This window comes from Rhinatrema bivittatum, chromosome 6 (assembly GCF_901001135.1).
Source record: "Rhinatrema bivittatum chromosome 6, aRhiBiv1.1, whole genome shotgun sequence".
NCBI lineage: Eukaryota > Metazoa > Chordata > Amphibia > Gymnophiona > Rhinatrematidae > Rhinatrema > Rhinatrema bivittatum.
Genome location: NC_042620.1, coordinates 263736557 through 263760383, shown reverse-complemented (window position 1 = coordinate 263760383; position 23827 = coordinate 263736557). Strand labels below are relative to the sequence as shown.

At 45.4% G+C, this 23827-nt stretch overlaps 1 protein-coding gene and 1 long non-coding RNA gene across 3 annotated transcripts in view; one reads left to right on the top strand and one right to left on the bottom strand.

Moving 5' to 3' along the window:
* Positions 1-23827, top strand: part of LOC115094240 (dynein assembly factor with WDR repeat domains 1-like) — an 80715-nt gene that overhangs the window by 14609 nt on the left and 42279 nt on the right. For both annotated transcript variants that reach the window (XM_029607077.1, XM_029607076.1), the window contains exons 2-4: positions 4464-4629; positions 8063-8147; positions 17782-17917. In XM_029607077.1, the coding sequence (XP_029462937.1) occupies positions 4478-4629; positions 8063-8147; positions 17782-17917 (373 nt within the window). In that variant the 5' untranslated portion in view covers positions 4464-4477. The remainder of the gene's footprint in view (positions 1-4463; positions 4630-8062; positions 8148-17781; positions 17918-23827) is intronic.
* The window catches only part of LOC115094241, a 41771-nt gene continuing 40341 nt past the window's right edge, over positions 22398-23827 (bottom strand). Inside the window, exon 3 of the long non-coding RNA XR_003857516.1 lies at positions 22398-23497. This is a non-coding gene — a long non-coding RNA (uncharacterized LOC115094241). The remainder of the gene's footprint in view (positions 23498-23827) is intronic.

Here is a 23827-nt window from a genome sequence, read left to right as displayed (position 1 = left end):
CAAACTAGAATTTATATAAAATTGAATTTTCCTCCACAAATTCTTCAGGGTGCATCAGGATACATTTTTCAAGAACTTTCGTCAATGTTGGAAGTTGGGCGGTAGTTATTTAACTCCAATAATGAGACCTTTTAATCTTTTACCAATGGTTTCACAAAAGCTTCTTTCAATTAAATCGGGAGATGACCCTCTGACAACAAAGCATTCACTACTATTCTCAAAATTTCAAATGTTTCAGATTGTAAATTTTTCACAATAAAGAAAGGACAAGGGTCTAAATATGCAGTGGGTGATTTTACTGTACTAATAACATCTGAAAGTTCCCCATCCGATATGTCCCTGAAAATAGACCACTTAGCTAATTGTTCATTTTCGTTAAATGTTGAATGATTCACCCTAGGATCAATTTGCATTCTAATATCTTCAATCTTCTTTTCAAAGTAATCAGTAAGTCCCAGGCTCCCAGGACCCCCATCCCAAATACATCCCCCAGTTAAGATCCCCATCCCATACTCATTCCCAGTCCAAGCCCCTCCTCCCCAGTAGAAAATTAGAATTTAGTTGTACTTATATTTCAGCAGCTCTCCTCTTAGACTCCTTGGCCTGGACTCCCATCTTTTCAAGTGGACGGATGTGGGAATTCAACCATGGCCACCCATGTTCCCATCTGGATGAGGAAAATCAACCCAGGCCACTCTTCTCCTGAGTAACTACCCACTGTCCTCAGCTGGAAGACAGGGGAGAAGTTCTGTCACGTGATGGGGCAAAGTCCAGTCAATGCCATTTTCCAAAATGGTGTCAACTGGCCCATAGCTAGAGGGTGCTCCCAGCTGCCACTGAACCACCAATAATTCTTCTATGAGGTAGTGGGGGGTTGGGGAGCTCCCTAGACCACCAGGTCCTTTTTGGATTTAAAGGGGAAGAGCAGTGGTGTAGCTACGGGTGGGCCATGGCCCACCCACTTTGGGATCCCATCCCCTCGACGGCAAAGAGGAGGGCCGGAGCAAGAAGGTCATTGCAGGATCCCATCCCCATGATGGAGAAGAGGAGGGCTGGAGCAGGAAGGCCATCATGTGATCCCATCTCTGCGGCGGCAGAAGTAGGAGTTTGGCTGTGCCTAATGAAAAGGCCCCGTGTGTGTGTGGGTGAGAATGGAAGCTTGAATGTGTGTGTGTGGATGAGAATGGGAGCTTGATATGTGTGTGGGGGTAAGAATGGGAACCTGGGGGTGTGTATGGATGAGAATGGGAGTCTGTGTTTGTGTGGGGTGGTGAGAATGGGAACCTGGGTTTGTGTGTGTGTGTAGGGGGTGAGTATGGGAGTCTGGGCATGTATGTATGTGAGTGAGAATGGGAGCCTGAGTGTACATCTGCCTGTGGGTGAGAATGGGAGCCTGGGTGTGCCTCTGTGTGTATATAAGAATGGAAACTTGGGTGTGCGTCTGTGTGTGAATAAGAATGGGACCCTGGGTGTGTGTACCTGTGTGTGTGAGAATGGGAGCCGGTGGGGGTAGAGGGGGTATGTGTGAGGGAGTCTGTGAGAGAAAGCATGAGCCTGTGTGTGTATGTGTATGTGTGAAGGAGGAAGGGAAGAAGACAGTAGGAGAAGAAACAAAACGAGAAGAGAGACCCAAAAAAGGAATTAGGAAATGGCCAACAAGGGAAAAGTGGGAAAAAATAGACTGGGCCCAACTGATTAGAAAAATACAAAAATCAGACAACAAAGGCAAAAAAAAAATTATTTTGAGATTTTAGCAATTGGATTATGCCATTTTTGGAAATGTGCATTTGTTATATTTTTGTATTTTGCTCTTTCTTCATTATTCCACTGTTCATAGTCTAGTTTCTAAGGCTTTCTGCATGTTTCTGTTTCTAATTTGTAGTCTCTTATTTCTATTGGGCCGATACAGTAGTCTCTTATTTCTATCGGGCCGATACAGTACAGTGCGCTCTGACGGAGTGCACTGTTAACCCTCTATTGGACGTGCGTTTTCGACGCGCTAGCATTACCCCTTATTCAGTAAGGGGCCGAAAACGCGCGTCCAACCCCCCAAACCTAATAGCGCACGCAACATGCAAATGCATGTTGATGGCCCTATTAGGTATTCCCGCGCGATTCAGAAAACAAAATGTGCAGCCAAGCCAAACATTTTGCTTTCAGAAATTAGCGCCTACCCAAAAGTAGGCGCTAATTTCTAAAAGCAAAAGGTAGGCGCTAATTTCTTCGGGCACCGGGAAAGTGCACAGAAAAGTAGTAAAAACTGCTTTTCTGTGCACCCTCCGACTTAATATCATGGCGATATTAAGTCGGAGGTCCCGAAAGTTTTCAAAAGTAAAAAAAAAAATTTGAAGTCAGCCCGCGGCTGTCGGGTCGAAAACCGGAAGCTCAATTTTGCTGGCGTCCAGTTTCCGAGCCCGTGGCTGTCAGCGGGCTCAAGAACCGACGCCGTCAAAATTGAGCGTCGGCTGTCAAACCCGCTGACAGCCGCCGCTCCGGTCCAAAAGGAGGTGCTAGGGACGCGCTAGTGTCCCTAGTGCCTCCTTTTGCCTGTTTTTACCGCCGGGCCTAATTTGAATAGTGAATCGCGTGCACAGGAGAGTAGCCTGTGCGCGCGCTGGGAGAGCGGGCGTTCACTCGCTCTCCCGCGGACTTTACTGTATCGGCCCGTATATTAGGTAAGGGTCGGTCTCTGTTTTGCCTGTGTGACTGAAATGCAATATTTCTGCTAGCGTGTAGTTTCTCTGTAGCAGTCCAGCTTGTTCTTTTACCCCAGCAGGTGATGTATGAATGTTCTAGGGCCTGGTGTAGTATTTGCATTACTGCTTTTTCATAATGTTACTGTTATTTGAGTCCTGAGAGTCAGTGCTGTGACTGAATGGTATGGGAAGGTTCTCGATGTCTCTTTTTTTGCAGGAGTTTGTGTTATTTCACAAAATATTTAGCAATGGAGGGGTATATTTTGCTGAGGTGTCAACCAGAATTTGAATATTTTTTTTAATGTTGGTTGTAATGTGAATTGTCCTAGCTCTGCTGTGCACCTGTTCTGATCATTAATGCTATTTTATTGTAGTTAAGATGATTTCTGGCTTTCTGCAAAGAGGATTCATTAAAGAACACATTGATTTTTGTTTTATTACATGATTGTTTGGATCTGTTTGTTTGTTTTCTTTGCTTGTTAGATGATATACTTGTGCATTTATAAACTACAATAAATATAAAATAAATTAATACAGATTAATAAGGAATTTTTAAGGCTGGTAAGTGCTTGAAATAATTGAGGTAAATTATTTTAAAGTTTCACACATGATGCATAATGGTTGTTGCAAACTACTTAGAAAACCATTGTAGGGTGCAGTATATGGCATTATTAATCAATAAGAATACAACTAGTAGGTCTCAGACCTGCATGCCTACAACCCACCCATGTTAAACTTGTGCCCACCCAAAAAAATCAGTTCTGGCTACGCCACTGGGGAAGAAGGGAGGAGGGAGGGCGGTGGGCCTACTAGGCACCAGGGATTGTGTTCTGTTTTGGGAAATGGAACTTGAGGATTGTCTGATGAGGGGTGGGGGGGGGGGGGGGTTTATAGGTGTGGGTTTGATGTGAATAGATGGGTTTTGTATACAAAAGGGAGGGCTTTAGGAAAGGGGACCAGGCGTTGTCACACATGTCTACATTCACTTTTTAAAAAAACTTTGGGTCACACTGCCTTGAGAGGTGGCAGGGGGGGTGAATGAGAATCTTAGAAGACCTCTGGGAGGGGACATTTATAACTTTGGGGGGGGCTGTTTCGGGCCTCGGGGAATTTTAAATTTTACTGTGGGAGCTTCAGGACCCGCATTAAAGTCCCAATGCTTCCATAGGAAAATAGCTACACCTCCTTCAAATGCAATAAAATAATGGGACTGATTTTTGTCAGCTGTATTATTTTATTTGCATTGAATTAGGTATGCATTTGCTGCTGTGTGTAGATTTGCAAAATTCATGCATGCAACTTGCATGCAAAGCAGCTAATTGTAATAGGGGCATGTTCGGCACCTAAATACCGCGCAATATCGCAGATATCGCACAATATCACCACGATATGGCTGTATTGCACGATAAACAGATTTATTGCATGTTTTAGCCTTTTTGCAGCTTAGTAAATGTAGGTCTTAGATTGTGAGCCCTCTGGAGATAGGGAAATACATACAGTACCTGAATGTAATCTGCTTTGAAGAATCTGAAAGATGGAATATAAATAAAATAAATATATATGCTCACTTAACATCAATGGCCCTAACTAGATGGAGACCAGAGCCCGAGGACAATGATAACAGTTAGCTATGTCTGCTACTAAGCTGGTACTGACTGAGCTCTCCTTGCCCCACCATTACATGATGGAATTCACATGGAGCAGACATAACAGAAGGTAAAAGTTGTTACAGCTTATTGTTCTGTGCTTACCTGTGTATTCCCACAGGTCAGTCTTGGAGGATGTACAGCTTCCTGGTGACACCGCGAAGGCTGGTACCGAACATTGGAGCCAAACTTTACTTGCCTGCAGACAACTTGGGAACTTGGGATTTTAAGTGCCCAGAACCTTCAAAGCCAATTTCAGAGGGAGATCTGCAGATTATGAGCATCATGTATGTAGAAAGGGCATCACATACAGCCATTACAGGTTGATGGGCTACAGCTAAGGTCAGGGCTGAATTTAGTTGTCAAGTACCTCTAGGCAGGAGAGGGTCTTCTGCTCTGAAATCCAAATTCCAGGCTAGGGAGAAGGGGAGGTTGGAGTCTGTGCAGACTGGAGGGTGGGGGAGGAAGTGGCCAATGTTCCCTTTATTTTTTCCCTCTTTCCTAGTATCCATCATTACTGTCCCCTTTTTTGCTCATTTAACTGAAGTTGAGGAGGTGGTTCTGCCACTGCTGACCACTGTACCCCATCGGCCGCACTGGGAGTACTGCTTGAAGGCTAGCACTTCTCAGTCATTGTGAAATCAGCAAGCAGTTCCTTATGCCAGCACAGTCATTTGGTTTGGGGTGACTTGAGGCTGAGGTCAGGGAGAGCCTCAGGGTTTTGGGCTCTGCAATCTCCATTGAATTAGTTAGCCCTGCATCAGTGTTGGGCTAGCCACCTCCCCAGTCAGGGTCAGATTTCCCAGCTCGATAGTTTGGTTTTCAAAGAGGCACTTGTAGGCCTAATGGGAAAGCTAGCCCTGGCTGAGGTTCTAGATTTATTTATTTATTTTATTTAGTGCTTTTTTTATACCGGCATTCATGATAGATATCATATCATGTCGGTTTACAAATAACAGGGTTGAAACCTAACTAACTATAAACATGGTATAGAGAAGACATAAGTTACAATGAACAGGGGTGCCATAACTGGGAAGAGGAAAATAAAGCAGACAGTAACTGGATAACTGTATCAAATATTTACAAATTGTTGAGTAATCGATCGTAGTTGCCGAGGGGGCTCTGTGGTTTACGGAAAGGCCTGTTTAAACAACCATGTCTTGAGCCTTTTTCTAAAAGTCAGCAGGCAAGGTTCTTGTCTGAGCTCTGGTGGGATGGAGTTCCAGGTGGTTGGTCCCGCTGTGGAAAAGGCCCGTTCTCTGGTGGTTAGATGGTGGGTGGATTTTGTTGGGGGGGGGGGGGCATGCAGGGATCCTCTGTAGGCTTCTCTGATCGGTCTGGAGGAAGTGTGGAGTTTGATTGGTAGTTGAAGATCCAAAGGGGCTTGGTTGTGAATGGTTTTATGGATGATGGTGAGGGACTTGTGTAAAATTCTGAAGCTGATTGGTAGCCAGTGCAAATTTCTTAGGATGGGTGTGATGTGGTCTCTTCTGCAGGCTGCCGCATTTTGAAGCATCTGTAACGGTTTGGTAGATGAGGCTGGGAGACCTAGCAAGATAGAGTTGCAGTAGTCGATTTTAGAGAATAAAACTGCCTGGAGCACTGATCTGAAATCATTGAAGTGCAGCAATGGTTTGATTCTTTTTAGTACCTGCAGTTTGTAGAAGCAGTCTTTGGTAGTTTGATTGATGAAGTTTTTTAGATTTAGACGGTTATCGATTAATACTCCCAGGTCTCTTGCGTGGGAGACCAGGGGATTGGGTGTTGGTATTGGTGAAGTATCGCTGTTATCAGGAGAGATGATGAGGAGTTCGGTTTTGTCTGGGTTGAGTATTAAGTTTAGATTAATGAGGAGGGAGTTGATTTCTTGGAGGCAGCTGTCCCAGAACTTGAGAGTTTTTGTAATAGACTCAGATATAGGGATCAGGATTTGGACGTCATCCACGTAGAGATAGTGTTTTAAGTTTAGGTTCGTTGATAGTTGGCATAATGGAAGGAGGTATATATTGAAGAGAGTAGGAGATAAGGAGGAGCCTTGGGGGACTCCTCATGATGAATTGATGCGGGGGGATTCTTTATTATTGATTCGGACCTTGAAGCCTCTGTTTGTGAGGAAAGATTCAAACCATTTAAAGGCTGTTCCTGTTATCCCAATATCGGCTAGTTGGTCGATGAGGATGGAATGGTTAACGGTATCGAAAGCCGCTGAGAGGTCGAGGAGTATCAATAGGAAGGATTGTCCCTTGTCCATACCCATGATAAGGTGGTCTGTTAGAGAGAGGAGGAGGGTTTCGGTGCTTAGAGCTTTGCGAAACCCATATTGGGATGGGTGTAGTATTTTGTGGTCTTCGAGATAGTCGGAGAGTTATTTGTTAACTATCTTTTCCATGATCTTGGCTATGAATGGCAGATTGGAAATAGGGTGGAAGTTGTTAGGTTCTCTAGTGTCTAGGTTGGGTTTCTTGAGGAGTGGTTTGAGAGAAGCGAGTTTTAGGACGTCCGGGAAGATTCCTTGAGATAATGAGCAGTTTATGATATTAGCTAAAGGTTTGGAGATAGTGTCTGGTATCATTAGTAGTAATTTTGTTGGTATTTGGTCGTATGGGTGGGAAGATGGTTTCAATTTCTTTATTATAGATTTGATCTCCAAGGCAGAGGTGGGTTCAAAGGAGTTGAGTGCTAACCCCTTGTTTGGGACTTGATATGAGCTGGGTGGAGCGGTAGGGCTTGAGGACAGGCGCGTCAAGAGGTTGGTGATTTTGCTTTGAAAGAAGGTGGCAAGTTCGTTAGCTTTTGATTGTGCCTGGTCATTAGGAATGGGTGGGGGTGCTGGTTTGTGTGAGTTCCGATACGTAGGTGAATAGAGCTTTGGCGTCAAATATAAGGTTGTGAATTCTTTGAGCGTAGAAATCTCTTTTTGTCCGTAGGGTAGTGTTTCTGTAAAGGTGGAGGGCAGATTTATAGGCAGATTGTGTGCTGTGGCATGGTGTCTTGCGCCATTTATTTTCTTTCTGTCTGAGATTTTGTTTGAGTTTATGGAGCTCATTGGAGAACCATGGTTGTTTTCTGTGTGAGGTGTAGTTGATGTTCTTTGTTATTAGTGGACATACTTTATTAGCTATTGTCTCAGTGATATTTTGCCAGGAAGATAGGGCTGAGTTGAGGGTCGAGAGGTAGTTTTTCCGCCAGAAGATTACTGATGGTATCAGAGGCGCATGATCTTCTGTAATGAAAAGTGGTTTGCAGTGGGTGCTTGGTTAGGCTTTCATTCATTGTGAAGTTGGTCGTGATTAAGGCGTGATCCGACCAGGGGACCGGAGTGCATTTGGGAGGGGAGGAGTGTTTGAGACCAGAGTTTATGAAAATGAGGTCCTGGGTGTGGCTAGCTTTGTGAGTGGGTTTTTTGATAATTTGAAGAATTATTAGATCATTAAGAGAAGGCCAGGAAGGGATAACAGAATCTGGATGGACCTGGACTTCCTTCTCTACTATTGCAATTTCTGTTTCTGCGTTACAGGTTGGAGTTAAGTTTCATTTTAGGGATAGGATTAGGTGTTTCAGGTTTGTTTACAGTTTAAGTTTAGGTTTTAGATTGGGATTGGGGATGACAGTTTAAGTTTGCAGGGCAAGGATACATTATCTTTTAGGATGGAGTTACAGAATAGGGTCAGTGCTTTCAGTTGTCTTCCACACTGATTCTTGATCTGTTTCTATCTTCAGTGACTGTGGTGAGGAAGTGATGAGCTGTCAGTTTAACCAAGGAGGGAAACTATTAGCTGTTGGACTTATCAATGGCAACATCAAGGTACGTGAATTTATACACATGGCTTAGGAGAAGACTCAATGGAAGATTCTCATTGCCCAGAATGACTGAGTGCAGGAGAGGGGAGGGGAAGAGTGATAACAGGAAAGATGAGAAGAGGGTAATCAACTCACCTAACATTCGGACCAATACAGAAAAACCCATGGGAGAGCCAGCAAGCACCCACTCTCCTAACGCGCACCCAGGCCACTCTCCTGGGTGTGCGATTCAGTAAAAAAAATATGCTAATGAGGGCCCGCGGTAAAAGGAGGCGCTAGGGACACTAGCGCGTCCCTAGCACCTCCTTTTTGACAGAAGCGGCGGCTGTCAGCCAGTTTGACAGCCGACGCTCAATTTTACCGGCGTCGGTTCTCGAACCGCTGACAGCCACGGGTTCGGAAAACAGACGCCGGCAAAATTGAGCGTCCATCTTCCAACCCGCGGGCCACGGGCAGATTTAAATTTTTTTTTTTACTTTTGGGGCTTTTGACTTAATATCGCTATGATATTAAGTCGGAGGGTGTACAGAAAAGCAGTTTTTTCTGCTTTTCTGTACATTTTCCTGGTGCCGGCCGAAATTAACTCCTTTGCCAGGCGTTAATTTCTGAAAGTAAAATGCGCGGCTTGGATGCACATTTTACTTTCTGTATCATGTGGGAAAAACTAATAGGCACATCTCACATAAACATGGTGCAGGATAAAATATATAGTTCCATTGAAACTTCAAATATATTTTTATTGTAACGTCAGTCATTCAAAGTTCATTTGATTGAAGCAACTCCATTCCGGGTAACCAAGCGAAACAACAATTAAAGTCCCCCAAAAAAAAACTAATAGGCCCATCAACATGCATTTGCATGTTGTGGGCTCTATTAGTTTCGGGGGGTGAGGGTGTTGGCCGCGTGTTTTCCACGCGCTATTACCCCTTACTGTATAAGGGGTAAAAATAGTGTGTGGAAAACGCGCTTGCAACCGGGGGCTAACAGTGCACTCGGCCTGAGCGCACTTTACTGCATCGGCCTGATTTGAGGAGAGAGAAAGATATGGGAGGTAACCATGTAGTGGAATGGCGATCTCTTCTGAGGGGAGGGATGAATTAAACCTGCCCCTACCCCACCCCAAGTGTTGTGGCAGCTGGTTTTCTCCTATCTCAGCAGACATATGAGGCAGGTGAGGTAGTAACCATGATCTTAGAGATCTTCTAACATTCTCCTAGGACAAGCAGGATGGTAGTCCTCACACATGGGTGACATCATTGGATGGAGCCGGCATGGAACATCAAAGTTTCTAGAACTGACAGGCATACTGGACATGCCACGTCCACGTGGGGTCCCTCTTCAGTCCATGTGGGGTCCTTCTTCAGTCTCTTTTTTCCGCAGAGCTGTGGTCTCTCGGTTCTCTGAGCTTGTGCTCCTTTCGTAAAGAAAAGTGAAGGAAAATGTTTTCACCAATATTTTTCAGGTTTTTTTCGCGTTTGGTTCCCTCTAACCTCTCAGTCAGGTTTTTTGTTGGTTTGGTAAATTTCTTTTTGATCCATCCTCCACAGTGGAGGTGCCTCTGTGCCCGCCAGTATTGATCGCACTGCCGCCATCATTCTGGTTTTTGCTCCTTCAGTTTGCATCGACCATGGCCTCCTCATCGGGTTTCCGTCAATGCCCTCAATGCTCAAGAACCATATCCATCATAGACCCGCACAAAGTGTGCATCCTCTGCCTAGGGGCATCGCACGATGTTCGAGAGTGTCACCTCTGCGACCAGATGACCCTGAAGGGACGTCGAGCTTGCCTCGACAAGATGGAAAAACTCTTCAGGGTGAGAAAGTCTGAGACATCGGCATCAGTGGCATAAATGCCAAAGGACCATGGAGCTGCACTGATGGACAACGAGCCATCGACATCGGCGAGGCCGACCGCTCTGTCAATGCTGTTGGCAGATAGAGGTGCTGGGGACTGGCTGATGTCAGTCTCCTCTAGGTTGAGGACATGTGGTTTGTCGTCTTCGATCTCGGCACTGGGGAAAGACCAGGCCGAGCACCGAGGGAAGCCAAGGAAGCATTGGCACTGGTCACCATCGTTGCATAGTGCAGGGCTCAGGTTGGCGCTGGCACTTGCCATGATGCCCTCAAAGCTTCCCTGCGGCGAGGAGTGCCTATCCTTCATCAGTGCCGGGAATCCCTGATGGTCTCCACCATTCCTGGTATGTGTCGCCGAACCACCTCAGGGATCCAAGGAAGATCTGGCCACCCCTACCTCCCAGTCCATTTTGGCATCGGCAACTTTTGAGAAGGAGTTGGTACGCCAAGTCCAGCTGGCGGTTGATAGGGTGCTACGGGGTGCCAAGCCAGTGGCACCGATGGCATTGGTACCCATGCTCGCCCTGCTGGAACCGCACCAATGAGCACATTAAAATGCTCCAGCAGCGGTACTGGAGAGAATCTCTTCAGAGATAAGGTGAAGGATGCAGTGGCCCAGTTGTGGGATTATCATGAGACCCTCCAGCATCTCTCTGCCAGAATTTCAGACCCGCACTTTTCAGCCAGGAGGTCTTTCTACCACCAGAGAAGTACTGTCCTCCGGCCCCTCACTCTTGTTCACAGAAGGCGAGCTCTCATGGCCATCTCAGGCAGCAGCGAGCTCCCAAGCCCCAACCGGTGCCCCAACCAAATCCCAGGACAAGGTTTTGACTGGATCGTGGGGAGCATAAGCCAGCCACCCGTACGCGAGACTCTGGACCCCCTGGTCGGGGGCAAGCTATGGTTCTTTTGCGGACCAGTGGCCCAGTCTAACTTCGGACCAGTGGGTTTTGTCCATCATCCATCAAGGGTACTGATTAAATCTATTGGGTGTCCTGCCAAATTCTGCTCTGTACCCATTTTGGGGGCCATTAGTGCATCAGGAGGTACTATTTCAGGAGCTCTCTTCCCTCTTAACAGCTAGAGTGGTCGAGCCTGTTCCACCAAGGCACTGGGGGCAGAGATTTTACTCCATGTGTTTCTTGATTCCAAAGAAAACAGGGGGACTCCATTCCATCCTAGACCTAAAGGCCTTGAGCAAGTTCTTAAAAAGGGAAAAGTTCAAGATGATTTCCCTGGTCACTCTGATTCCCCTCCTGCAAAAAGTGGACTGACTATGCTCCCTCGATCTAAAGGATGCGTACATCCACATTGAGATCTTTCTAAGTCACAGGAAGTATCTCAGATTTGTGGTGGGAAAACTGCACTTCCAGTAGAGTGTTGCCATTCGTCCTAGCATTGACCCCACGTGTCTTCACAAAGAGACTGACCATGGTGGGGGCGCACCTCCGCAGACTGAGAGGGGCGGATTTTCAGAGCCCTGCTCGCGTAAATCCGCCCCAAACCGGGCGGATTTACGCGAGCAGGGCCCTGCGCGCCGGGAAGCCTATTTTACATAGGCCTACCGGCGCGCGCAGAGCCCCGGGACTCGCATAAGTCCCGGGGTTTTCGGAGGGGGCGTGTCGGGGGCGTGTCTGGGGGGCGTGTCGGGGGCGGGTCCGAACCGCGCGGCGTTTTCGGGGCGTGTCGGGAGCGTTCCGTGGGCGGGCCCGGGGGCGTGGCCGTGCCCTCCGGACCCGCCCCCAGATTGCGTCCCGGCGCGCTAGCGGCCCGCTGGCGCGCGGGGATTTACGTCTCCCTCCGGGAGGCGTAAATCCCCCAACAAAGGTAAGGGGGGGGTTTAGACAGGGCCGGGCGGGTGGGTTAGGTAGGGGAAGGGAGGGGAAGGTGAGGGGAGGGCAAAAGAAAGTTCCCTCCGAGGCCGCTCCGATTTCGGAGCGGCCTTGGAGGGAACGGGGGTAGGCAGCGCGGCTCGGCGCGCGCCGGCTATACAAAATCGATAGCCTTGCGCGCGCCGATCCAGGATTTTAGTGGATACGCGCGGCTCCGCGCATATCTACTAAAATCCAGCGTACTTTTGTTTGCGCCTGGAGCGCAAACAAAAGTAGGCTATTCGCGCTCCTTTTAAAATCCGCCCCAGAGTGCATGTTTTCCCCTATCTGGATGATTGGCTTGTTAAGAGTACTTCTCAGGCAGGGGCACAGGGTTTGAAATCAACTACCCAAAATCCTATCTGAACCCATTACTTCAATTGGACTTCATTGGAGCCCTGCTAGACACAGCTCAGACAAAAGCCTTTCTGCCACGATCCAGGGCACCTATGTTGGCATCCATTGTGGTGGCGATACAACAGAGCCAGCAGGGATTAACACAGCACCTGTTGAGATTGTTGGTCCATATGGTCACAACCATTCATGTCACTCCTTTGGCACGCTTACACATGCACAAAGCCCAATGGACATTGAGGTTGCAGTGGCGCCAAGCCTCTCAGGGCTATCAGGTTCGAATTCAGATCACTCCGCCTCTCTGAGACCCTCTGTCCTGGTGGCAGGTTTCCTCGAATTTGGAACAAGAACTCTCCTTCCAAACTCCTTCTACCCAAATTGTCCTTACCACAGATGCTTCCAACCTGGGGTGGGATGCTCATATAGATGGGCTTCAAACCGCCTAGGAAGCACAATGTTTGAAACATAGAAACATAGAAATGACGGCAGAAAAAGACCAATCGGCCCATCCTGTCTGCCCAGCAAGCTCCCAACTTATTTTCCCATACTTATCTGTTTCACCGACCACCAAGTTCAGGGCAGTTGTTGGTAACTGTTTGATTCAAATTTCCTGCCACCCCCTGTCATTGATGCAGAGAGTAATGTTGGAGTTGCATCAAAGGTGAGCCTAAGGCTTAATGGTTAAGAGTAGTAACCGCTGCATCAAGCAAGTTACCCCGAAGCTTGTTTACCCAGACTGCACAGATCAATGCCTTGTTGGATGTTGTCTGAATGTAAATCCTCTTTTCCACATTTCTCTCTGCCATTGAAGCAGAGAGCAACGCTGTATATGCATTCAAAGTGACGTATCAGGCTGAATTGGTTCAGGGTAGTAACCGCCGCAATAAGCAAGCTACCCCCATGCTTATTTGTTTAACCAGACTGTGTAATTTAGTCCTTGTTGATTGTTGTCTGAATGCAGATCCTCTTTTCCACATTTCCCCTTGCTGTTGAAGCAGAGACCAATGTTGGAATTGCATTAACCGTGTGAAGGCTTATTGAGTAAGAGTAGTAATCACCATGTAGTAGGCTCCATTCCAGCAAGCCACCCCCATGGTTCTTCTCTTCATTCCCATCCTCTAGCCTTTATGGATCCACAGTGTTTATTCCATGCCCCTTTGAAATCCTTCACAGTTTTAGTCTTCACCACTTCCTCCGGAAGAGCATTCCAGGCATCCACCACTCTCTCTGTGAAGAAATACTTCCTGACATTGGTTCTGAGTCTTCCTCCCTGGAGTTTCAAATCGTGACCCCTTGTTCTACTGATTATTTTCCAACGGAAAAGGTTTGTTGTTGTCCATGTATCATTAAAACCTTTCAAGTATCTGAAAGTCTGTATCATATCACCCCTGCTCCTCCTCTCCTCCAGGGTATACATATTTAGGTTATTCAATCTCTCCTCATAAGTCATTTTATGAAGACCATCCACCTTTTTGGTCGCCCTTCTCTGGTCCGCCTTCATCCTGTCTCTGTCCCTTTGCAGATACGGTCTCCAGAACTGAACACAGTACTCCAGGTGAGGCCTCACCAAGGCCCTGTACAAGGGGATCATCACTTCCTTTCTCTAACTAGATATTCCTCTCTCTATGCAGCCCAGCATTCTTCTAGCTTTAGCTATTGCCTTGTCACATTGTTTTGTTGACTTCAGATTGTTAGACACTATCACCCCAAGGTCTCTCTCCTGCTCCGTGCACATCAGCCCTTCACCCCCCATCAAATACAGTTCTTTCAGATTTCCACACCCCATATGCATGACTCTGCACTTCTTGGCATTGAATTGCAGTTGCCATATCTTCGACCACTCTTCCAGCTTCCTTAAATCCTGTCTCATTCGCTCCACTCCTTCCGAAATGTCTACTCTGTTGCAGATCTTAGTATCATCTGCAAAAAGACAAACCTTACCTTCTATCCTGTCCGCAATGTCGCTCACAAAGATATTGAACAGGACAGGTCCCAACACTGATCCTTGCGGCACTCCGCTTAACACCGCTCTCTCTTCAGAGTAAGTTCCATTTACCATCACACATTGTCTTCTGTCCGTCAGCTAGTTTGCAATCCAGGCCTTGGCACTCACTCCTAAGCTGCTCATTTTATTCACAAGCCTCCTGTGCGGGACCATATCAAAAGCTTTGCTGAAATCCAAGTAGATAACATCGAGCACTCTTCCTCGATCCAATTCCCTAGTCACCCAATCAAAAAAGTCAATCAGATTTGTCTGACAGGACCTTCCCCTGGTGAATCCATGCTGCCTCTGGTCCAGCAATTCTTCTGACTGTAGATAGTTCACTATTCTTTCTTTTAGCAGCGACTCCATTACTTTTCCCACCCCCGAGGTGAGGCTAACCGGCCTGTAGTTTCCAGCCTCCTCTCTGCTCCCACTCTTGTGAAGCGGGACCACCACCGCTCTTCTCCAATCACTTGGCACCACTCCCATTTCTAGGGATCTATTGAAAAGGTCACACAGCGGAACCGCCGCACATCTCTGAGCTCCCTCAGTATCCTGGGATGAACCTCATCAGGCCCCATGGCTTTGTCCACTTTCAGTTTTCCTAGCTCTTCCCATACATTCTCTTCTGTAAACGGAGTTTCATCTACTCCACTCCCTCCAGTTTCTTGTTAATTAGTGACGGTCCTTCTCCAGGGTCCTCTATAGTGAACACCGAACTGAAGTATTCATTTAATATTTTTGCCATTTCTTCGTCTCTCTCCATACATTGATCCTTTTCACCTTTCAATTTCACTGTACCACTTTGGACTTTTCTCCTTTCTCTGATGTATCTGAAAAATGTTTTGTCACCTCGCTTTACCTCTTTGGCAATCCTTTCTTCCGCTTGACTTTTTGCTGTCTTGATTACTTTCTTCGTCTCCCTCAGTTCTACCAGATATGCTTCCTTGTGATCCTCCCTTTGGGATCCTTTATATTTCTTAAACGCTGTTCTTTTAGCTTAGGTTTGCCAGGGCTGTTCACTGGACACTGTATCTGCTATTAATTTTTAACAGACCCTCCCCCAGATTGGCTAGCTAAGTTAAGCATTTTCCTTATCTCTCCCCTAGAATCTGTAGTTATGGCTATCTCCTTGAAGTTCAAAGCAGACTGAAGACTGGATTGCCCCCCTGCAATGCACTATGACTCACCTGCCCAAAGCTGAAGAACCCACTCCCTTGTGTTTTTTGCTTAAATAAACACACAGCAATTTAATGCAGCAATATCAATATCTAGAACAATATAGAGAATAAGGCTAGCACTACACAAAACACAGAAAAATATAAGCAAGAAGCCTTCTCAAATAAGGATAAATTAAACTTTTTTTGTTACTTAACTCTCTCCAAGAATCTGTAGTTGTGCTGTCTCCTTGAAGTTCTGGACAATCAGTTACGCTCTATGGGCTTTCAGAGATTGGTTGTCCAACAAAATTGTCCTGATCCAGACAGATAACCAAGTGGCAATGTGATATGTCAACAAACAGGGAGGGACACGACCTTTCCTCCAATGTCAGGAAGTGGTCCAGATCTGGTCCTAGGCTCTGTCCTACAGGATAGTGCTCCGGGCCACGTATCTGGCTGGAACAGAGAACATGATAGCAGACAGACTGAGTCAGGCCTTCCACCTGGCCCATGGGGTGGTGAATTGGATCTTCCGTCTCTGGGGAAACACAGCTGTGGATTTGCTTGCGTCCCCCTGCAACAGGAAGATGACTCAGTTCCACACCCTGTACAGGTCAGACGGCAAATCAGCCTTGGGCGCCTTTGCCCGCCATTGGGGCAAGGGCCTTCTGTACACGTATCCTCCAATTCTTCTAGTAGTGAAGACTCTCCTGAAGCTTCATCAGGACCAAGGGACTATGATTCTCATAGCTACTCACTGGCTGACACAGATCTAGTTTCCACTCCTATAGGAGTTGTCCTTTTGGGAACCAATCAGTCTGGCCCTCACAGCCTGGATATTGAGAGGTTGATTCTGCAGCCGCTCAATCTGTCCGACGATGTGTCTCGGGTCCTGGTGGCTTCTAGAAAGCCTTCCACTAGAAAGTCCTATGGACTGAAGTGGAGGAGGTTTTCCATGTGGTGTGAGCAGAAGGCCCTAGATCCTTTATCCTGCCCCACACAGAAACTGCTTGGTTACCTTCTGCACCTCTCGGAAGCTGGCCTAAAAACCAACTCTGTTAGGGTTCATCTAAGTGCAATTGACGCATACCACTAAGGTGTAGATGGTACGCCCATCTCTGTATAGCCTATAGTTGTATGGTTCATGCAATGCATGCTTCAATTGAAGCCTCCCCTAAGGCCTCTCGCTGTGTCTCGAGACCTCAATGTGGTGTTAGCTTGGCTGATGAAAGCTCCTTTTGAACCACTGCTCACCTGTGACCTGAAGTTCCTGACCTGGAAGGTCATATTTTTGGTGGCGGTCACTTCAGTACGCAGGGTCAGTGAGCTCCAGGCCTTAGTGACTTATCCACCTTATACCAAGTGTTATCATGACAAGGTGGTCTTGCGTACGCACCCTAAGTTCCTGCCTAAGGTGGTGACGGATTTCCAGTCAATCGTCCTGCCAACATTCTTTCCCAGGCCCCATTCGCACCAAGGCAAACGAGCACTGCACAGTTTGGATTGCAAGAGAACCTTAGCCTTCTACTTGGAGCAGACAGAAGTCCATAGACAGTCCATCCAACTTTTCATTTCTTTTGACAGGAATAGATTGGGAGTTGCTGTTGCCAAACAGACACTACTCAGTTGCCTAGCAGATTGCATCTCCTTCTGTTATGCCCAGGCGGGCTACATCTTGGGGGTCATGTCAAGGCTCATTCTGTAAGAGCTATAGCAACGTCAGTTGCCCACTTGTGAGCAGTTCCTGTGGAGGAGATCTGCAAAGCTGCGACGTGGAGTTCTCTCTATATATTCACATCTCACTATTATCTGGATATGATGGCCAATATGACAGTAGGTTCAGTCAGTCTGTCCTCCGGAATCTCTTTGAGGTATAGAACCCAATTCTCCCTGCCTAGGGCCTATTGTTTGGGTTCAGGCTGTCTCCCTCCCCTGTCACCAACAGCACCGATGTTGTTGTGCCTGTTGGCACCTGGTTAGGTGTCTGTTGATCCTCTTTTGTGTTGGGGAGCATTCTGTAGCTAGGGATTCACCAATGTGTGAGGACTACCATCCTGCTTGTCCTAGGAGAAAGCAGAGTTGCTTACCTGTAACAGGGTTTTCCTAAGACAGCAGGATGTTAGTCCTCATGAAAACCGCCCACCATGCTGCGGAGTTGGGTTTCTTCTGTGGTTTATTATTTTATTTTTATCATAATTCTATGTTACGAAACTGAAGAGGAACCCTGAGTGGACACATGGCATAGGGCATGCTGGGCATGCCCAGCATACCAGTCAAAGTTTTAGAAACTTTGATATAAATTTTCCATGCCGGGCTCCATCCGTTGAGGTCACCCATGAGTGAGGATTAACATCCTGCTGTCCTAAGACGACACCTATTACAGGTAAGCAATTTTGCTTTCTCCCTTGCCCCTCAGGTGTACAAGATGAGAGAAGGATTGTGCGTTCACATGCTGAGTGATGTCGATACTGTGAACAAGGGATTGCCGGTCACAAGTCTGCGCTTCTTCCCTCAGAACCAGACCAGTAGTGGCGACTTACTGCTGGCCACATGTGAGCTTGGAGGGGGAGCAGGGATAAACCCAGTTGAGCATGAAGCTATGGTACCATCTTTTCTGACTATTCATGTGCTTATTGCCCTCATCTGTAATGGAGACTCTTCCAGGGTGTGGTCATCAGAATGTAGTGTTACCCATCTATAGACTCTTCCATAGGGTGGGTGCCAATGGGTGTGGTAATATTTGCTGGGGTGGGGAAGGAGCATTTTTCAGGGTGTTAATTTCAATATGCTCTGTTACCTCTGTTGGGGTCTTTCCTGCAGGGAGTGGATATTAGTGTATCTGGCATTAACACTGCTGAGGTATCTTTTGCAGGATGTGGGCATCAGTCTCTCTTGCATGAAGTAGATTTCAGTATGTATGTTTTTATCACTGTTGGGGACTCTTTTGAGGGAAGTGGGTATCATGGTGTTAGCTCTGCTGGTGAGATCTTTTGATGTAGTTGGTGTTGGTGTGTCCTGAAAAAATACTAATAGCAGAAGCAGCATCTGCCGGTATTTATTTATTTATTTATAACAATTTATAACCTGCCCAATTACCAGACCTCATCATCACATACACAATAAAACAAATAAAAAAACAGGGTGAGCAGGTAGGTGAGCAGGATGTGTGAGTATTTGCTTGCTGGGAAAGTGTTTTAAATCTTGCAAAAAGAAATAGAAAGTTTTCACATAGGTAAGCAGCTGAATTAGCCATGCTGTATGGGTACGTCCTCTGTGCCATAGGTGGCAGAGCTCTCAAAGTCTAGCAAAGTCTTTTAGCTAGGTACTCCCTCCCTCCTGTATCCTGTCAGGATCACCTCAGGCTCCTCAGTTCAATCAAATCACGGTGAACCTAGAAGATGTGGTAGACTTGATTGACAAACTGAAGAGTAGTAAATCACCTGGACCGGATGGTATACACCCCAGAGTTCTGAAGGAACTAAAAAATGAAATTTCAGACATATTAGTAGAAATTTGTAACCTATCATTAAATTAATCCATTGTACCTGAAGACTGGAGGATAGCTAATGTAACCCCAATATTTAAAAAGGGCTCCAGGGGCGATCCGGGAAACTACAGACCGGTTAGCCTGACTTCAGTGCCAGGAAAAATAGTGGAAAGTGTTCTAAACATCAAAATCACAGAACATATAGAAAGACATGGTTTAATGGAACAAAGTCAGCATGGCTTTACCCAAGGCAAGTCTTGCCTCACAAATCTGCTTCACTTTTTTGAAGGAGTTAATAAACATGTGGATAAAGGTGAACCAGTAGATGTAGTATACTTGGATTTTCAGAAGGCGTTTGACAAAGTTCCTCATGAGAGGCTTCTAGGAAAAGTAAAAAGTCATGGGATAGGTGGCGATGTCCTTTCGTGAATTGCAAACAGGCTAAAAGACAGGAAACAGAGAGTAGGATTAAATGGACAATTTTCTCAGTGGAAGGGAGTGGGCAGTGGCGGGCCTCAGGGATCTGTATTGGGACCCTTACTTTTCAATATATTTATAAATGATCTGGAAAGAAATACGACGAGTGAGGTAATCAAATTTGCAGATGATACAAAATTGTTCAGAGTAGTTAAATCACAAGCAGATTGTGATAAATTGCAGGAAGTCCTTGTGAGACTGGAAAATCGGGCATCAAAATGGCAGATGAAATTTAATGTGGATAAGTGCAAGGTAATGCATATAGGGGTAGATTTTAAGAAAGTGCGCCTTCGCGTACTTTTGTTGGCACACCAGTTGCAAACAAAAGTACGCTTGATTTTAGTAGATACGCGCGTAGTCGCGCGTATCAGCTAAAATCCAGGATCGGCGCACGCAAGGCTGCCGATGTCGTGTAGCCGGCGCGAGCCTAGCCGCGCAGCCTGCCGCCGTTCCCTCCAAGGCCGCTACGATTTCGGAGCGGCCTCGGAGGGAACTCGCTTTCGCCCTCCCCTCACTTTCCCCTCCCTTCCTCTATCTAACCCACCTCCCCGGCCCTATCTAGACCCCCCCCTACCTTTATCGGGGGATTTACGCCTCCCGGAGGGAGAAGTAAATCCCCGCGCGCCAGCGAGCCGCTAGCACGCCGAGATGCGACCTGTGGACGGTTTCGGAGGGCGCAGCCACGCCCCTGGACCGCCCCGGGCCGAAACCACGCCCCTGTGCCCGCCCCCGAAACGCCGCATCCCGCCCCCAAAACGCCGCGCCGATCCGACACGGCCCCCGACACGCCCCCCTCGAAAACCCCCGGGACTTACGCGAGTCCCGGGGCTCTGCGCGCATCAGTAGGCCTATGGAACATAGGCGCACCGGCACGCAAGGCCCTGCTCGCGTAAATCCGCCCGGATTTACGCGAGCAGGGCTTTTAAAATCCGCCCCATAGGGAAAAATAACCCATGATATAGATACACAATGTTAGGTTCTATATTAGGTGCTACAACCCAAGAAAGAGATCTAGGCGTCATAGTGGATAACACATTGAAATCGTCGGTGCAGTGTGCTGCGGCAGTCAAAAAAGCAAACATAATGTTGGGAATTATTAGAAAGGGAATGGTGAATAAAACGGAAAATGTCATAATGCCTCTGTATCGCTCCATGGTGACCACACCTTGAATACTGTGTACAATTCTGGTCGCCGCATCTCAAAAAAGATATAATTGCGATGGGGAAGGTACAGAGAAGGGCTACCAAAATAAGGGGAATGGAACAGCTCCCCTATGAGGAAAGACTAAAGAGGTTAGGACTTTTCAGCTTGGAGAAGAGACGGCTGAGGGGGGATATGATAGAGGTGTTTAAAATCATGAGAGGTCTAGAACGGGTAGATGTGAATCAGTTATTTACTCTTTCGGATAATAGAAAGACTAGGGGGCACTCCATGAAGTTAGCATGTGGCACATTTAAAACTAATCAGAGAAAGTTCTTTTTTATTCAATGCATAATTAAACTCTGGAATTTGTTGCCAGAAGATGTGGTTAGTGCAGTTAGTATAACTGTGTTTAAAAAGGATTGGATAAGTTCTTGGAGGAGAAGTCTATTACCTGCTATTAAGTTGACTTAGAAAATAGCCACTGCTATTACTAGCAACAGTAACATGGAATAGACTTAGTTTTGGGGTAATTACCAGGTTCTTATGGCCTGGATTGGCCACTGTTGGAAATAGGATGCTGGGATTGATGGACCCTTGGTCTGACCCAGTATGGCATTTTCTTATGCCTTTCTCAAAATCTGAAAGTTTACATGTAATACAAAGTCTTTCACATTTAAAAAATCCAGGTCCAGATGGGCTCAATGTTACATTTTACAAGGCATTTCAAATGCACGTCTGTGATTTTTTGCCAACATTATTTACTAATATGATGAGGAATGGTCACATGCCTAAAACTATGAGCGAGGCTAGTATAATTATATTACCAAAACCGGGTAAGGATCCCTTATACCACTCTTCATATCACCCCATCTCCTTATTAAACATAGACATAAACATTTAAGCTAAATTGATAGCTAACAGATTGAAATATATTCTGCCTGGTTTGATCTCTCCAGAGCAGTCAGGTTTTGTTTTTGGAAGGCATTCTAAAGCCAATTTACATACGCTATTGTTGGCAATGGAGTCTAGTCTTTACGTTACACCTTTAGTCCCCCTAGTCATAAGTTTTGATGCTGAAAAAGCGTTTGATAGTGTGTCCTGGAAATTCTTACGTTATGTTATGACACAATATCGTTTCATAGGGCATATTTTTGAAGCAATAACTTTATTATACTCCAATCCGACCACCTTCGTTAATGTTAATGGAATAAATTCCCTCCCATTTGTGCTATCACAAGGCATGAGACAGGGTTGCTCCCTATCACTTCTATTATTTATATTAATTTTAGAACCACTTATTCAGAAGTTAAAAGGTGATATGTCAGTTCAAGGCATGAAAGTTAGCTCTGAGACGTCGAAGATATTACTATTCACAGACGACATGCTAATGACGCTGACCAATGCAAGGCAATCCCTCTCAGTAGTCTTACATATCATTGAAATATTTGGGAGTTTCTCAGGGCTGAAATTAAATCTAGGCAAATCAGAAGGATTGGATATTAGTGGTCTAATCCAGTCTCTGTGGCAGTCATTCCCATTGATGTGGGCTACAACTTCACTTAGATTCTGGGTATTATGATCCACCCAGACCCCACACTTTGGTATAAATGTAATATTAAGCCGCTCATTGGTGAATTCAGAAGGCAACTGGATACATTTTCCAATATCTCTAATGGGCTGCGTGGCTCTAGTGAAGATAAATTTGGTTCCTAAATTTATATACTTGTTTCAAATGACCCCATTACTTATCCTTTAGAGGGATCTTCATTTGATTTTTCAGTTATTTAACAAATTCCTATGGAAAGGGCGAAAACCTAGAATGGCTCTATCTAAATTAAATGATCCGAGGGAGGAGAATGGACTGGGAGTTTCTAATTTGAAATATTATAATATAGCTTATAATTTAATATCTGATGGGGAATGGTTGGGAGGTACCGGTAAGCATAATTCTCTTTGTCTATTGTATGAAAAAAGCTTTGTTGCACCCCTTGAAATTGGGTTTGTTCTACATTCCAAAAGGCAGTATTTGCCGAGTCACATAGCGTAATCAATTCTGGTAAAATCTGTCAGAATGTCCTGGAAATATATCAGAAGTTTATTGAATCTTTCTTGGGAATTTTCTCCCTATATTCCTCTAGTTGGTAATTTGGATTTCCTTCCAGATAAAAATACGAGATAAAGGCAAAGCTGTTTTAAAAAATGTTATTGACTATACTACCAACAAGGTATATCCTTTTTCACATTTGTTTTAAAATTCTTTGATGCAAAATATGGATATTTTTCACTACATGCAATTAAAGAGTTATATAGAAAAAAGTGTCACAAAGCATAAAGGACTATATACCTCTGGCCCATTTCAGCGATTAAGCCATTTATATCAAAAGAGGAAAATATCTCCATCAGTGTTATATAAATATTTACATTCTGTCACAGTCTACAACATACTAATCTCCCTCGCTGATGTATGGAGTAAAGACTTGGAGATTGAAATCACAGATGATACACTTGCATGCTCATCAGTAACAAATAAAGCTGCTCAAAGTTTAGCCTTGAGAGAAATGCAATATAAAATAATAAACCAGTTATACTTCTGGCCATTTAAGACATTTAAAGCTGGAATTTTGACATCTAGAGAATGTCTAAAATGCGGTGAAGTGAATGCTACTTTTCTTCACAGTTTATGGAGTTGCCCTCATATCCAAGAATTTTGGAAAGACATCAGAGACTTTATGACCTCTTTATCTATACCTAACATTAAGTGGTTAATCCAGTTTTGTATGTTGGGACATACTGACAAATCTGATGTTCTGAGAAGAGACTGGAAACTACTGCTGGTTAAAAGTTGTCTGGTGGTTAAACTGTGTATTCTGAAAGTATGGATTGAACAAAAAAGCCTATTTCTAGACATATAGAAATTGACTATGCTGGATTTACTTTTGCTAGAATATAAATCTGTGGACCTTTTATGTCCCAGCTCTCTTCATGGTTTCCGTGTCATTTGGGAGCCGTTCTTTTTCCTGTCACCTGCAGATATAAGAGATAAGATTGGTTAAATCCCATACCTAGGTACTACTGGTCATTGTTTATGAATAATACATTTGCAGTGGGGAACGGTGGCAATTGTTACTAGTTAGGAAAAGTGGGGGTAGGGGGTAGGGTGAATTTAGGAAACAGCTTAGGTTGGTGTAAGAAATATTCCATTATGCTGTGATGAGAGTTTATTCTTTATCAACTATTAATGTTGTAACTCTAACATTGACTACTGTTTATTCTATTTTAGTTCTTCCTGGTTTGCAGGAGTACTAATATCTATGCTTATGTCACATCCTGTTACTGGAAATGAAAACCAATAAA